This window comes from Paramormyrops kingsleyae, chromosome 10, assembly GCF_048594095.1.
Source record: "Paramormyrops kingsleyae isolate MSU_618 chromosome 10, PKINGS_0.4, whole genome shotgun sequence".
Lineage (NCBI taxonomy): Eukaryota > Metazoa > Chordata > Actinopteri > Osteoglossiformes > Mormyridae > Paramormyrops > Paramormyrops kingsleyae.
Genome location: NC_132806.1, coordinates 320271 through 338118, shown reverse-complemented (window position 1 = coordinate 338118; position 17848 = coordinate 320271). Strand labels below are relative to the sequence as shown.

Here is a 17848-nt window from a genome sequence, read left to right as displayed (position 1 = left end):
TGAATAATCATAGTTTATAAATCACAGTTTTACATAAGGATTGATAGGGTTATCTTGAATGTGAATAAATGGTCAGCCAAATTAAGCCATACACTTTTGTGGGTTAATGTGGGTTAATGATACATATTATATTCGAAGGACTGAATGCTCAAAAAGCAAAAAATAAAAACAATGCACATACAATGTTCGTCCTGTTCCAGAACCCTATGTCCCCCTACCAAGAAAATTGATGATCATTTCACTTCCTCTGCAGTGATGTAGGTAATTCAGCCCCTGGACCTATTCTGCTTATGGCTATAGCCAGCCCTGCAAACACCATACAGAAGATTCTAGACTCTGGGGATGAAATTGAATAACAAGACAAAACTGATAAGAATCTGTGCACAAAGAACATCACAGTATCACTCCAAAATTCCAGTTTTGGGATTCCAGGTATCTCCCAGAAGAAAAACGATGGTGGTAATGAGATTCATCTTGACTCTGGGGCAGGAAATTCTGTCTGCAGCCATGAAAAGAGAAAAAGTATAATGACAGGTATACCTTTAGGGCAGAAACTGTTCTTATTTTATTATACAAGGGGGTCATTCAATTTATTGCCTGTTTTCACAGCCTTGAGGGGGATGATCCAGAACTACAGATTACTGGGCAAGCCTCATTCTCACATCCTTTTCAGTTTGTATGGTTATGAAGCATTAAAGTCCAGTTTGACCAATGTTACACCCTATTGGTTTTGTAAATCAGTTTATGCTTGTTTACAGTTTCAAAACTTTTTTGTCTATCAATAGAATAAACAAAATTTTATGCTATCCAATTATGACCTCTGTGATGGGCTGCTGCCTCATCCTGGGATGTTCCCTGTCTTGCATCTGTAGTTTTAAGGATAAGCTCCGGACCCCCGTGCCTGCAGAAGACAAGCAGGTATGGAAAATGGATGGTTTTGACATTGCACAGCACAATTAGTCATTTTTTCTACTTTTTAGAGATTTTTACAATATTTTTTTCTGAAAATTAAAAAAATAATAATAATTTAAATATGTGATTTTATCAGTTTTTCTTAATCCATGCATTTAAAACAGACTTTTCGAACAGTGGACTTTACAGAAAATAACTTTTAATCGCTATCTTACTTATATTACTTGCTGAGGTACTTTTTAATTGATAAGAGAATGTGTTCAGGCAAAGCACAGCACAGCACCCAATACACGATCTGAACTGAAAACTGAAAGAAATAAAAAGAGTACGTGAGGATGCAAAGGAGGAGAGAGGGGAGGAGTTTGGCAGATGGGAAGGTGTCGATCAGACAACAATGCTTAGCCACAGCAAGAGTCCGGCGCTGTGAGAAAGCGACCAGCCGGTGGAGGCGGCGCAGCTCCGGCGCCACGGCAACCACTGTTCGGTTCGATGCCATGACAACCACGGCAAGTTCATGGCGGAACCCTCAACACCGGCAGTAGCTGTCAGACCTGAACAGCACGGTACAAGCCATCCACCGAACCTAGGAAGCAGCAGCACAAGACTGGAACCTTTCCACATATCTTTGAATTGTTCTACATACTGAAAACTTTCAAGTATTTGCCACATTCACTCCAGTCAAGGGGAGCTCGCTCTCTCTCAGGATCTATTACTGAACAGCCATTCTCCACCCCCCAAAATGTTCTCTAATTATACAGTGCTTTTTGGCTTCTTGCTGTGACAGTGAATGTCATCAAGACCTCAAATTCTGGGTAAACATAAAGTTTGGCAATGGCATTTTTAATTTTTTTTGAAGAACAATTCTGAGAAGAGCAGTTCTACAAAATAAGCACGTATTGAACGGGCATAGTGTTGGTACTCCTTACCACTGGAGCTCTAGGTCCAAAGTTCTTATGCTGTTCTCCTACCTCTTGCTCCTCTGATTTCCTGTTTCTACCAAAGGGCCAAGCTGAAGTTCAGTGGGTCTAGCATTATGAAAATCGTCTGATTGCTGAGCTCCGACCACCGAAGGAATACAGAATCCACACCATAGCATCCTGTCTAGCCCTCTAATTAAATGCTAATATAGGCAGTGCAACAGCTAAGTCAGGTAAGTGAAATTTCCCCTTAACTCACTCCCTACTGCAAAATTCACTCAGAAAAATGCCTACTGGGAACATAAGAATGTACTCTGTTTTGAGAATGGTATGAATAATCAACCATAATTCATTGGTCTACAGTGCATATAAACAATGGTTTAAAGATGCAGCACTTATTTTTTAATGAGTAAGCTGGGACATGGATTCAAAAGAATGTTTCCATTTAAACAGACAACTGATTACTTTGATAAAGAGACTTTATGTAAATACTTGAAAAGATTAAATTTAATATCTACTTTAATTTAAAAAATAAGTTAGACTCAGTATTTTGGGTTGTGTCCTTGTAATTCTTCTAAACAAATCACTTGCCTGTTATTGGAGATTTCACCGATTACATTCTGTAATTCAGATCCATCAGATAAAAAGAGATTTGTGTGGCAGGGGCAATGGGTATGGGCATTAATTTGTAATAATTAATACCATGTTTTCCCAAGGTGATTATAATGTTCTGTGGTGCTGTTTTAGCATGGTTTGTTGCATGGTTTCATATTCTCTACTTATCTTTAAGTGGTCAGTACAGTTGTTAGTCTAAACTCATTTTGTTACCAAAGCTCAGCTTTCCAAAAGCAGACATTTTCCTTTATTAAAACTGTGTCTCATATTAAATGTGCTACTCTCCTCATCATTCAAAAGGGTCAGTATTGTAACCCAGCTGCAAAATGAGCAACGCCTTCAAGATAGACCAATCTAAATCCTGTATTTGTAAAGTTCTGCTTTTGCAAGCTACATGAGGACACACAGGACCATCTGCTTCTGTGTATGTGCAGTCAAACTATAAGACCTTTCAATTTCACAACATATGATTGAATTGTTTAATATAATTATTCTGCTAAAATAACATCATAAACAAAGTGTAAATAGTTATTGACAGTAAAATTAATCCGCAAATATTTTTCAATGACTAAAAATTACATTAAATGATTCATGACAGTTGAAACTTTGAAGAGAAAACCACAGATCTGATCAGACAAAATATTAAAATAGGTCAAATCAAACCCATGGCTATCTCAAACTGTAATACAGAGATAAAAAACATGCTAAACTCATGACAAGGTGTTTTGGATGGGAGAAGTCCTTTCAATGGAAAGATTGACAGATAGATCGTTTGATCGATCTTCTTACCGCCTCATGTTTTTTAGCAAACAGCTTACATTCCTACATACATACCTCTGGGTATCCCCTGCTTTATGGATGTTCGCTTTACGCCACTTTGCTTTCATATGAAAAACTTACATTTGTAGGACCACCTATCTTTTGCTAACTGTAAGAAATCCAAAAAGGATTTTCACTTTTACGAAAAAAGGTGAAAAACGAAAATAATGTATAGTATTTGTTTTTCAGCAAGCCGTTATAGAGGCAGTGCAAACCCCAAGTGACACCACCAAGCTCCTTCCCTGGGAGGTACACTCAGCATCTCAGCATCAAGCTGCCATAGCTTTTAATTGTATCTGTGCTTTATCTCAAAATCCTTTTTGGATTATTTTCGGTTAGCTAAACTACACTGTACATGCATTATTTCTACTTTGAAAGGGTGTGTATTTATCATGTGATTCCTGCTTTTACTGTATTTTAAAGTTATTTTAGGTTTTATGTGTTATTTGGTATGATTTGGTAGGTTATTTTTTGCATCTGGGAAAGCTCAAAAATAATGGTAATTGCTTCTTTACTTTATGCCATTCCAGCTTACGAAACATTTCAAAGGAATGGTGTAATTTTGGATATCAGGGGAAACCTGTACCTGCAGACATACATACATACAGATCAGCCATTTTTCCAAATCTCCTGAAGCAATTTTAGCGCCCGAAAATGATATGCTTACTCTGTCAGCCATGGGATTTGAAACAGAAACTTTCTGGACAGAGGCACAAACATCTGATCTGTAGAGTTACAGATGAGAGTGCATTGCCTTATAATGCAGGTTTTACAGTGGGAATGCTTACACAGTACACTGTGAGTGTATACGGCCAGTGTACAATATGCAGGTATACATACACAGTTCAGTGGGAGTATGTACCTTGCATTGTTGAGTACTTACATAGCACAGTGTGTACCAGCAATGTGAACGCATACTTAAAAAAGTATGATGTGGATGTGTACATGCACAGTAAAGTGTAAGTGTATAATTAAACATTACAGTGTGAGTGGAGAGTAGAATATGAATGCGCACATGTAGAGCACAGCATAAGTTTATTACCACAACACTGTGTGTACATAACAGTATATAATCCACAGACATGCTGCTGCCAGACAAAGGTAACAAGTTAAAAAGAACCTGAGCATTTTCTTCAGAGACCCATCTGTTTTGGAATGTATAGATTTAACTCCTACCATGCCAATGACCTGAGTGGGATGGTCCAACAGAACTCTGTCAGTTCCTGTCACCTCAGTGCAAAGCCAAACATTCACAGAGAGGTATTACGCAATGAATAAGCAGCTTTAGCAAATAAGAAAATAAATTAGGAGAATAAATTATGTTGTAAGACTGTTGATGCTAAATTGGCTAGTATTCTGTTAAGGTACCGACATTTTGTTTTCCCACATTAAGTAATTGTTAATTAAATGTCAACTTCACCCTGTTGGGCAAGCTGAAGAAATACAGATGGTGAACTGCACTCAACTTTACTACAAGTATAATAATAAATAATCCATCCATTTTATGTAACCGCTTATCTTGATGGGTCACAGGAGGTCCCGAGCCTATGGCTGCAAGACAGGTAATAACCCATGATGGGGTGTCAAATCATCGCAGGACGCATTCACACAATTTGGGAACTCCATTTAACCTCAGCATGTTTTTGGACTATGGGGGAAACCAGAGTACCCAGAGGAAACTGAACAACAACATGGGAAGAACATGCACACTCCATTCATGTGGAACCCAGGCAGAAACTCGATCCTGTGTCCTCAAGGTGTGAGCGCTAGCCACTGCACCACCATGCTACGAATAATAATAATATTTTCTGAAAGCACTTGTCCTATTCAGGGTCACAGGGGGTCTGGAGCCTATAGGCACAAGGCAGAGAACAACCCATCGCATGGCACACTCACACAGGCATTTTTGATAACTCCAATTAGCCTCAGCATGTTTTTGGACTGTGGGGGGAAACCAGAGAACCCAGAGGGAACAGAAAGACACAGGGAGATCATGCAGACTCTACACACATGGAACCCTCGTGGAGACTTGAATACTGGTTCCAGAGGTGTGAGGCAACAGTGCTAACCACTGTGCCACCATGCCCAGTAATAATAATAATAATAATAATAATAATAATAATAATACATTGCATTTCATATCTGTTATCTGTTATATTGTTGCCTTTACTCTGGATATGGAGCTAGCTACAAAATCACACTTGCTATCTTGGCAAAAGTTTTTACAGTATAGCGTTGGTGATACAATGGCAGTCTTTTAAAAAAGCAGATGTGTTGTTATGGAAACAGTCCTGTAGTTTTGGTCTGCACTGCTAACTTGTCATTGTGAACAATTCTCAGATTTGTTTCAGAGACCCTCGTCCTCTCTGGTCTGCTGTAGATTTTTTGGCCTGGACTGTCTTCAAGTTGTGGAATGCAAAAGTCAGAGGTTTCTGAGCCTTAAAAGGCCATGCAAGAGCTCAAACAAACACTGATTTAGAGATGTGTAGCTCTGTCAAGTTGCTGTATCATGTATTTTTTAACTTAATTGTGATTTTAATCTTTAACTGAGCCAAGATAATAGAACTTCAGCTTCAGTTTATGTACTGTTTCCACCCAAAGCTTCTTTAAAATTGATATTTTTTGTTTTTGCTATAACTTTACATTCACCTGAATTTAAATATATAAACTCCCCATCAACACAGTCAGGTCAGAGGTTGTTCTGTAATCTTTTGCAAAGTTAGGTTACATCTACCAGGACTTCAGCAGAGCACAATATTTGCATAAGGATGTAATCTGTCACACAGCCATCAGTCTGGTCTTGTTTCTCTGGGTTAGTCAGTCAGTTAAATAAGGACTGTTAGCAACAGGATGATTTACTCAAGACTTGGCTCACCATGCAGAGCTGAGGAGTGGGGGTGGGATGCCAGCTGTGTATTAGTGCTCAAGGTACAGAAGGTAGCAGCTATGTGGTCCAAACAGCACACAGCTGCAGTCATGTCCATGAAGGTGCCACACAGATATGTAAAAATGTAAAAAGTACACAAACAGTCCTTCGTACTATCAGTTTAAGATCAGGGAATGTCTTTGCTTAAGCATACTGCTCACACTCTCTTCATCACCTCGGCAACAGATGGAGATCATGGGATGCTTTTGCCAATGATACTGTCATGAATTTCTGAGTCATGTGGTACTTTCTGGGGCAGCTGGCAGCATAGCTGAATGTGTCTGATACCCCCCAAAACCTGTGTGTCCTCCACCTCAGCACCCCCCCCCCCCCCCCACCCACCAACTGTGTGCTTGTCAGCTAGCCCATAGCTGATGATTTAAGCTGTTTCATTGTTAGCTGTGTTCCCTGCAGTGTGAGTGCAGTCAGGTTATCCATCTGCAGGTTATCCATCATTTTTCATTCAATGCATCACTTATTCTGGGAGAATCAGCGTAGGGTGTTGTTTCTGTAGCTTGCAAAATCTGTTCCTTTTCACAAGATGTGAGAAGTGTTGGATTACGCTGCCTTACCTCCAGTAAAATTATACATATAGTTTGAAAGAAAAAATATCATGGAAATCAAGATAAAAATGTTTAGAAGTAAATTGCATGAATTTAAATGGAATGAACATTAAAAAATAAATTATGTGAAAATGGCATTATTAGGCAGAAAGACAAAATAATCTCTGCTGGGTTTCATAGAAAAAATGACTTAGAAACAATTAATTTTATTATTTTTATATTTATCCATCCATTGTCAGGTGCTTGTTTAGGGCTGGGTTGTGGGGGCAGCAGTCTGAGCAGAGATGATCAGGCCTACCTTTTCCCAGACATTTCCTCCAGACCTCTCTCCCACGTGTCCTGGGTCTGCCCCAGGAGCTCCTCCCAGTTGGACTTAACTGAAACAGTTCCCCAGGGATGCATCCAGGAGGCATCCTAGATAGATGCCCAAACCACTTCAACGGGCTCTTGTCGATGCAAAGGAGCAGTGTCTACACGTTGAGCTCCCCCTAAATGTCCGAGGTCCTAACCCTATCTCTAAGGCTGAGCCCAGATGCCCTGCAGAGGAAACTCATTTTGGCCGCATGTATCCATGATCTCATTCTTTCAGTAACTACCCAAAGTTCAAGTGAGTGTAGAAACATATATCATCTAGTAAATTGAAATCAAAAGCTCCCTCTTTACCATGACGGAACTGTACAGCATCCGCATTACTTCCGATGCTGCACTGATCCGTCTGTCAATCTCCTGCTCCCTTCTTCGTTCACTCATGCAGGGCCCCAAGATAACTCTTTTGATTAAGGCAGTAACTCATCTCAGCCTGAAAGGGGCAATCCACCCTTTTCCGATTGAGAACCTTGGTCTCCAATTTGAAGGCGCTGATCCTCATCTGCACCATTTCACGCTCAGCTACAAACTTCCCCAGTGGATATGCAACAGGGCCAAATCATCTGAAAAAAGCAAAGATGTGTTCCTGAGGTCACCACACCAGACCCCTTCTACCCCATGGCTGTGCTTAGAAATTCTCTCCATAAAAGTTATGACTATATGTATTATTATGTATTGATCATATTCTGTCTTTACATTTAGGGAATTCTTTATGCCAGTAGTAGGCAGTTATGAGCTCTCTTAATAGCTCCACTTCTACAGAGGCAGCTTAAGATAAATGTACATGCCCAATTTACCTTATCATTGCACTACTTAGTGGATGAGATACGTAATAGTGGGGGCATGTACATATTGTGTACGGCACTGGTGGTCTAATGGTTTTGGAAGCACATTTATAATTGAAAGATTGCTGGTTTGAATCCCCAACCAGCAAGATACCACTGACGTACTCTGAGCAAGATACTGCTCCCTGGGTGCTGAATTGCCCCCTGCGATGTCAAGATGTCACATATGGGTTAAATGCAAATTTTATTGTTGTGTGCTGTGGTGTGTCAACACTGATCACCTAATTCTATTCTATACTTCCCACAGATTGCATCAGTCATCCAATAGCAACTTATTTAACAGTCCTTGATGCTTTGCAATGTAGTGCTTGATTTAAAATCCAGAGAACCAATATCAGTGCTCAAACAAAAAAAAAGTCAAAGCAGAAACTGATGATGTGCAAGTGATGCTGAAATATGGGTGTAGTGTTGCTTATTTCTGTGTAATAATTGGGAATTGGGAAATGCCTTTTTAAAAAGTGTTAATGCAATGGGACAGCCCATGTCTGACTCCACATTCTGCTTTGTGATTTGCCTGTTTGTGTGCCTAGCCCTTGCTGTTTGTTTTCTCAATCCCATGCCTTTTGTGTAACCCCATCCACGGCTTGGTGTAGTGGCTGGGCATTCCTGTTAGTACGTTATTTTTCATCATTAATTACTCAAAGCCCCGAATAGCCCTGGACGAAACAGAGCAGGCATCTGTTAACTGCAGGTATTTGTGATTACACCAGAGGTGCCACATGAAAGTAGGTAGCTGTTGGTGGTTGACCTATTGGAGATGAAACTGTTCAGGACATGTTGATGGTATAAATGGTAGTGCCTTGTACTTTATATGCTCACATAAAACAAGACAGATCACCATATTTCTTCCTTCTTTTCCCTTCAATGACACTTCAAATCTGCAAAATTTTTGGACCCTCAAAAATTAACTGAATTTATCTGGAAGTTGATGATAATACTGCAGTACTGCAAGCACTCATCCTGACCAGTCCTCGGAGGCCATTCAAAACTGCTTCCCTCTCTGAGTATGATTCCTATTTGTGAAAGTTCTGGTGTACTAATTATATCCACGGTCTGAAAGACAGTGAAGAGTTTGAATCTCTCGATGCTTCTCTTATTGCTGGGGAATAGGCATTCTTCTTTTAGTGCACCATGAATAGGTTTCACCTCTGGTCCAGGTGCATACAACAAGGGTAATGCGGTTAAGTGTCACTTCCCGTTCACCAAAAAATTAATGACCTAGACCAATAGAATAAACATGATTATTTTATCATTTTCAAACTGGGTAATATTTTGCAATGTAGCATTAGGACAAGAAAAATATTTAAACTGGTAAATTGGCTCCTTTCTCCCAGCAACACTGAAGCTCCAGGGGAGTTCCGCCTCCTCCAAGATCCTTATATAGCCACTGGATGCACCTCCTCCCACCCTTCTAGCCTTTGCGGAGGGGTTTCGGAGTCCAGGAAAACTATATTATTCTGAGGGATGGAGCATGGGGGGCAGGACAGGAAGAAAATGGGAAAGGAAGCAGATGAGATAAGGAGAAAAGGAGATAGAGGAGAGAAAAGATGGAAGGAGAAGGAGAACAGGTTATAAGGATGACAGGAGAGAGGGAGGACATGGCAGGAAGTAGGAGAAGGAAAACAGGTTATACAGACAACAGGAGAGAGGGAGGACATGGCAGGAAAGAGAGGAGAAGGAGAGCAGGCTATAAGGACGACAGGAGAGAGAAAGGACATGGTATGGAAGAGAGGAGAAGGAGAGCAGATTATAAGGACATGAGAGAGGGAGGGCATGGTTGGAAAGAGGAGAAGGAGAGAGGCTTGTAAGGACAACAGGAGAGAGGGAGGACATGGTAGGAAAGAGAGGTGAAGGAAAGCAGGTCATAAAGATGAAAGGAAATAGGGAAGACATGGTAGGAAAGAGGAGAAGGAGAGTGGGTTATAAGGACAACAGGAGAGAAGGAGGACATGGTAGGAAAGAGAGGAGAAGGAGAGTGGGTTATAAGGACAACAGGAGAGAAGGAGGACATGGTAGGAAAGAGAGGAGAAGGAGCACTACTCAGGGGCATTGGAGGTATCTTATGTACAGCCCTCTCTGCCCAGAAAGGGCTTTGTCTGTCTATTCTTTTGTCATCTTTTCTTTGAAATTATGACATCCCGTGGCTCTGTGCTGGTGAAACGTTATCAGCCAATAGACTATTGAAATCAGGCAATTAGTGCCAAGTAATGGGACACTCTCGTAATGTAACCTGGCTGCACAGCTGATCTGCCAAATGACACAAATACATCACACATGCCCTTGCCTCTGCTTAAAGTGTTTTCTGGTTGACATGACCAGAAAAATTAAATTATTGATTTGATTTAAACCAGAAATTAGACATTGAGGGAACAACTGTTAAATGATTCCTTCATACAAGACAGAAGCTAAGGTCAGTCTTCTTGTCTGTAGAGTGACCATGATCGGCTTTGTGATTCATCATCTTTAAGCCAACTCCGGAATGATGATGGCTTTTTGTACAAATGTGTGTGTTTCACATGCTTAAGGTGGTACAGCTGAACATAGTACCAGTCAGACAGCCTTATGCCACTGCCACTTTACGTATGTACGAACAAATGACAAGTCTGTGCAACTATAAGCAAGTCTAAGTCTGCCTAACAGTCTGTGTGTCTGTGTCTGTGTGGGAGTGAGGGCTGCAACGGCCAGTAACATCATCAGCTAAGCATACCAGGTGGTGTGCATCGTTTAATTTTGTTACATTTAGTAACTTAGCTTTTATTGTTTTTTGATATAAAGTGACATCCTGTTCACATGGATTTATATAACTGGGTCTTATTGATGTAATATAGCATAAATAACTGCTATATGGCACTAGGAAGGATCTGTTCTTGCTTCAGCCTGCAGTATTTAAAACTAAGCCACCTGCAAGTTAAGTCGTGTAGTTACAGTTGAATATAGTAATGTACAAGCTTGCTGTAGTGGCTATGGGAGTTTTCTGGAAATAATATATATGAGGAAGGCTATAAAATTTGTAAAATCTCAGGTAGAAATGGATTGATCCCAGAGGGAAATTCTAGTGCATATAGCAGTGAGTATTAAGACATTTTGTGATACCATGAATAAGGCTCTCTATCTGCAATAAAAATTTGTATTAACATAATGAAACATTTTGCCTGAAAATGTATAGGTTGGCTTTTTGGATAAGGCAATCAACGTTAAGGATGCCATGTCTATTAGTATTACAGTAAAGCGGACAGATCAGGCAGCCACAGGCTCCCATTGCTGGCAGATTCATGCTATGTATATGTGTGCTGCCTTCATTGTGCAGAATGCTGCCTAAAAGTAACTGACAGGCAGAGAAAATAGATATGGGTTGCAAGAAGAGAGCAAAGGCAGAAACCGAGACACAGCCAGAAATTGGCAGTTTTGCCTCATTATTATAGATTTGTGGGACTGAATCGGGTCTGCACACACACACACGCACACACACACACACACAAACATACTGTACACGTTGGGTATACATATCTTTATGGGGACCGTTCATTCATTCCTATGGGAAAAATGCTGATGCTAAGTATGACAACCTTAACCCCTACCCAGCCCAAACCATAGCCAGAAGTAATCAATCAAAATACAGACTTTTTTGATTGCATTCACAAACTTTTAGAAAATTGAGGTTATCCAAATGGGGATGTGAAAAATGTCCCCAAAAGTAAGGAAGTTTCAGGTTTGACCACAATTGGGCACATTTTGGTCACCACACACACACACACACACACACACATGCACACAAGTTTGTATTCATATACTTTGACATAGAATGTCAGTCTTTGCATAGAATGTCAATTCATTTCTATGACAACCTTAACCCACAAACCAGCACAAAGTACAGGCAGAACATGCACACTCAACACAAACAAAGCACGGTGGGGTTCAAACCCCCCACTCCAGAACTTACAATGCTACTTACTGCACCATACGTATAAATCTCTACATAAGCAGTATGTAATAACATATGAAACTGTAATTATTTGTTCCATACCTTGTGCCCTGAGCTCCCTGGGATAGGCTTCAGGCCCCCCTCGGAGCCCTGTACTGTAGAAGTGATAGATAGAATGGATGGATGGATGGGTGTTTATATTTTTGCTTGGTTGTCTGAAAATGCCTTCCAGTGTGAGTCATTATGTGAGTTTTTGCATTGTATGTATGCCTGTAATGACTGTGTTCCTGCATGTTTGTTTCAGAAAGAGTGAGGATATCTGCTTGTTAAAAAAAAAAAAGCTGGGGTCATTTGGAAATCGCCAGCATCTGCCACAGTGATGTCAATGCCTGGTGTTTCCATGGAGACCCCTGCTGCCGGTCATGAGTAAGCATCTCCAGAGACATCTATGGCTAAGGCAAGAGGGAGAGACAAAAATAAACACTTGAGACCGGTGCATTAAGTAATGCACTTACCCGTCTCATGCCAACGCATCGTCACGGTCATTGTTGTGGAGCAAAGCAGACAACAAACAATGTAATTAGGGCCGTTCATCACTGTGCCACTTTTCGTTTCTTTCCCTGCGAAACAGGTAAATGGAGCCATGCATGTTACCCATGTGGTGGAGAGCATATTTGTTGGTGGGAGGTTTGTTTTTGAAAAAACATGGCAGACAACAAAGACTGAGAGGCCAAACTGTCATTGCTCGACTGCTGTTACTTGAATATAGTATACAAATGTGAAGGAGAAACAGACCCTTCTTTGGAGATGCAGTGGAAACACTTTTAAAAGTTGGAACAGTTGCATACAAGTCAATAAATATATGTGCATTTATGTTAGAAAATAGGTTTCAATTGATTTTTGCATAGTACAATATTAAGGGGTCATTTCATACAAAAAATCTTGGTCAAAATTTTAGCAAACATTCAATATGGGCCAAGCCTCAGTTATAATTACTGGGCTCTAATTGAAGAGCAAATTTCCAAAAGTCCACAGAAACTTTCTCAAAAATGTATCCCATGAATAAAGTGAGTTTTGGAAATTTACTCTTCAATTGGGTTTCTGATTTATACATAATGGTGCATTTCTGTGCATAGAAAATAGCAAGTATCTAACTTGAGGACATAATCTTCGGTTGGCACATAGGTTAACCAGTGTTTCTCAATCTAGCCCTTGGGGACCCACAGGCTGTCCTCGTTAGGCAGCTGGAAGCGGCTAAAAATGTGGACTATCTGTGGGTCCCTTAGGATGAGGTTGGGAAACACTATATTAAACAAATGAATAGCAATTAGATTAAGATTAGTTAGGTAACTTTAAGCCGATCTTCTCTCTGCAGCCAGCTCATCCATCACACTAGAGCCCAATGGCCCAACTGTACTACAAGAAGGCCCAGCCTTCGCCCTACCGTGACCGCATCCCGCTGCAGGTGGTGCGGGCAGAGCTGGAGCTGTCGCCAGAGGAGAAGGCCTACCTGATGGCCGTGGAGAAGGGGGACTACGTGGGCGTCCAGCAGGCCCTCCGAGGGGCCGAGCTCTACTACGACATCGACATCAACTGTGCCGACCCACTGGGACGCACGGCGCTGCTCATCGCCATTGAGAATGAGAACTTGGAGGTGATGGAGCTCCTGCTGGAGCACGGTGTGCGGCTGGGTGATGCGCTCCTCTATGCCATCCGCAAGGAGGTGGTGGGAGCTGTGGAGCTGCTGATGTCCCACCGCCGACCTAGTGGCGAGAAGCAGGTGGGCCTAACTCAGCAGCTATCAGACAAAGAGACTATACTGCAAAAAGCCATTTAATCCCCCACTGCTTACAATCCCAGAGGATTAGATAAGCTTTATTGAACCCAGGGGGAAATTCTTGTGCATAAGCAGAGGTGGAAATTTCAGGTCCAGAAAGTAATCCCCAGACTATGATTTTGTTTCAATCAACCTGTTGCGTACTCTGTGACTGTGACTCTTTACACTCAGCTGGTTAATTGAGACTAAATCACAGGCTGCATAAACAGCCAGACAAATAAACCAGCTGCTTGTTACCCATGATGACAGATTACATAAATGGTATAATATCTGATTGCATTAACTCTTATAAAATAATAAAATATATCATAATAATAAAAAAATTATCACATAGATTTCTGTGATTATTATTAATTGCACCTATAATTAAAATTTAAAGTATTTATACATAATTAATGTAGAAGTAATACAAAGTGGAGTGTATGAATAACTGCCACAAGCTCATTACTGTAACATTAATTTTATGCAAATGCTAGATAGACTCAATTTATACAACTTCATTGTCAATTTTGCCCCTGGGGTAGTTAATTAGTTTTGTTACTGTTATGATCTGCGTGCAGGTGAATGGGGAAGCAGGCAAGTGGAGTCGTGAAGTCCAATAAACGTGGATTTAATGGTCACAGACGGGCAGAACAGGACAGGACAGGCACTACGCAAACCAACATTAATGACCGATCTGGGAAACAGTGGGAGACACGGACTAATATGGACAGGATATGGTGAACAGAACAGGCCACAGATGAGAACAATTAGGGATGAACACGAGGTAACGAGGTGGGCGTGGCACACATTAGGATCGGACGGAGCGGGGCATGACAGTTACCACTTATTTCTGAAATAAACTCAAATATTTTATCAAATCCAGAGGATGAGTTACTGAGATGAGGAAAAAATTACAGAACTTTAACATACAAATTGATTGTTTATTGCTTTATGTAGTTTCACAGTGGATATAAAAAGTGCACACACCCCAGTTAAAATGTCAGGTTTTTGTGATGTGAAAAATGACACATTAAAGGTGGGAAAAATTGATTTTCCATGGTCTCATTTTTTTACATCACAAAAACTTGGCATTTTCAAGATGTGTACATTTTTATATCCACTGTATTTTATTGAAATTTGACCACCTTTTTGCTAAAAAAAAATCATCAAATCACAGCGACATAATATAATTTTAATACCTATTAAGTTAAGGTAATGGCAGTTGCTTTACACAAATAAACTCTCACAAAAATTCTCAAGTTTGTGAGAATGACCCATACTGTAATATTTGTTTCATGATTAAACAAATGATTAATTAATTAACTTAAGATGTACAGATTATTCATTTCCAACAAAAATGCTTCTTGCAAGCAAGTATATGCTGAATTTCAATGATTTCAAAAAGGTTCAATGAACAGATGGCAATAAGAAAAGGAGAGGGTATTTCATGGTATTGCTTTGTAAGGAGGGATGCTACACAAATATTTTTTAATCAGTCACCTTGGGTGATTAATGCCATATACCACTGCACATATAATCGCATGTGCTGAACAAAACGAAACCCTATTTAATCCCGACTGCGTGATCAATCTAAAATGTTAAACCTATTTAAACCTCTAAAAACAGAAGCCTGACAACCACTGAATATGCACTTGAAAGGCCTCAAGATTTTAAGGTATAAGTCTTCAATAAAATAAACAACAATTTTGTCCTAAACCAGGTGACATCAGCTTCCCTGTGAAATTGTAAAATAGTAACTAGATGTTTTGATATGAGCTATGAATTCTGGGATTCTGTGCCACATCTTGACTTAATTTCTCACAATAGCTGTGCCCCATTTCAGGGGTTGCATCCTTCTAACGCTGTATTCAAAGACCAAATGCGTCACAGAGGCATGACAAGGCTGCCCCATTTTGAAGGCTCCTTCAAATGTGGCTTTCGCATCCTTCTTTTTCCGAGTCGTAAAGAATCCACCCAAATCATACCAAGAACCATTCCACAGATTTTTAGAAGGACGCAGTCTACAAAGGTTTTATGCTGACCATGTCCTTTGAAGGTTGCAGCCCCTAAATTCAGCCACAGCTATTGTTTGCAGCCAGGAAAGAATATTACAGGTCTCTATTAAAATTTGTGCTCATACTATTCTACCATTTGGGTAACAAAACACTGCATGCGTTAACACGGTCAAAGAAATAATAATGCACACATTAATGCAATACATTTCCCAGTCCGAATAAATAAAATCTCTGAACTTAATTTTATTTTCCTCTCCCATTATGTAGCATGAGAGAGAAACCTTAGTTTTTAAACAATTTCTACCATTCGTTACCTTATTAATATTCTATCCACTTTACGTACATGTGTGCTTGGGCTAGTGAATTGTGGTGCCTATTTGTCTGTCTGTGAATTATGAAACAGAAGTGCTTAAATATGCTCAGCTAGCACAGTTGCAAACTAAACATATTTCCTTGAGTGTTAAGGCAAGCTGAAGGGCAGCTGGCAGCCTTCACATTAAATAAAGGAGAGCATGGAGCCTCTTTACTGAGATGTACTGAGATAAGAGGCACACTGCCCTGTGCAGCCTGGGGACCTGGCTGCCTGCTGTCTGTCTCTGATGCTCTCACTCCCCAGCTGTCTCTCCTCTCTGCACTGCCACAAGAGGAAGCAAAAGAAGACCTATTAAAGCCACAGCAGAGGAAGTGCAAAAAAACCCAACTTTTTTAACACTCTATCATCTTAAACCACTTATTTACCAGAGAAACAAAAGGTACCCTGCAGGTGTCTTTTCTTTCAAAAAGGTTATTTTCTCTTCTTTTCTCTCCTTTATCTGTGCAGACCTCGTTCTTGACAATCTGCATTCATCCTTTTCTCTGAATGTCATTATATTCAGTTGTTGCCCTCTTCCTCTGGCTACTTTTTTTTATTCCATTCTTCCATTGTCCCCCCCGCTCTCTCCCAGGTCCCTCCCCTGATGGACATCCAGTTTTCAGAGTTCACCCCGGACATAACGCCTATCATGCTGGCTGCACACACCAACAACTATGAGATCATCAAGTTACTGGTGCAGCGTGAGGTGACTCTGCCACGGCCGCACCGCATCCACTGTGCATGTGTGGAGTGCATCTCCAGCTCCGAGGCCGACAGTCTGCGCCACTCCCGCTCTCGCCTCAATGTCTACCGGGCACTGGCCAGCCCATCACTCATCGCCCTCTCCAGTGAGGACCCCATCCTTACCGCTTTCCGCCTGGGCTGGGAGCTCAAGGAGCTCAGCAAGGTGGAGAACGAGTTCCGTCAGGAGTATGAGGAGCTGTCTCAGCAGTGCAAGCGCTTCGCCAAGGACTTGCTGGACCAGGCACGCAGCTCCCGTGAGCTGGAGACCATCCTGCACCACCTCGGTGACCAGGCTGAAGACCCAGGCCGCAGCCCGGACAGCCATGACCTGGCCAAGCTCAAGCTGGCAATCAAGTACCACCAGAAGGAGGTAAGTGACAGCTACTCCTCTCTGGGTGTGACTGGGCTTATGAGAGTGAAAGAGAGGGAGGTAGAACTCTTACAACACTTACAAAAGGCTATGTAAACTCAGAACTATAGAGAAATGTGGGCGTGAAAACAAATGATGACATTCGGGCCTCTCTGTGAAGTATCTCTGAGGAGTACATCGCTGGCAGTGAGGGTGTGGCATGCGTGTAACTAAGAAACTGAAGGAGTGAGTTAAAGAACACAGGCAGAGGTGAAAGAACAAGAACGTGAAAGTGGCATCACTGTGTTTCTGTGGCCTCTGGTTCAGTTGCTACACTTGTTTGAGTTGTCATTAAAGTTTATCATATGTACTTAGTAGAGCAGATTGTTATGATTGATAATAAGAATTTTTAAAACAAAGTACAAAAAGAACCAGGTCTTCTCTACAGTCCAGCTGTGTTCCTACATTTGGGCAGAGCATGCCGATACCTTTGCTATGGTACCCAGATGCCAGACTGATTATCTAGCCGTTCTGCCCCCCCCTGTGGTTCTCTTACTTATGGCTCTCCCACATATCCCACAATTCCCACCTGTGCTTCTCCTGCTGTCTCACACACTCCTCTCTGTGCCAGGTGACCCTGACTTCTAAATGCAAATGATTCAGTAAACAAAAAGTGTCAACTAC

At 41.1% G+C, this 17848-nt stretch overlaps 1 protein-coding gene across 3 annotated transcripts in view; it reads left to right on the top strand.

Moving 5' to 3' along the window:
* The first annotated feature begins 1335 nt into the window (after positions 1-1335).
* Positions 1336-17848, top strand: part of LOC111841890 (short transient receptor potential channel 5-like) — a 34472-nt gene continuing 17959 nt past the window's right edge. The window contains exons 1-4 of one of the 3 annotated variants that reach the window (XM_023808020.2): positions 1336-2062; positions 12190-12311; positions 13261-13665; positions 16664-17185. In XM_023808020.2, coding sequence (XP_023663788.2) covers positions 13288-13665; positions 16664-17185 — 900 coding nt within the window. In that variant the 5' untranslated portion in view covers positions 1336-2062; positions 12190-12311; positions 13261-13287. Of the gene's footprint in view, positions 2063-12189; positions 12312-12332; positions 12517-13260; positions 13666-16663; positions 17186-17848 lie in introns of those variants that run through there. The other 2 variants (XM_023808019.2, XM_023808022.2) reach the window with 2 other exon arrangements.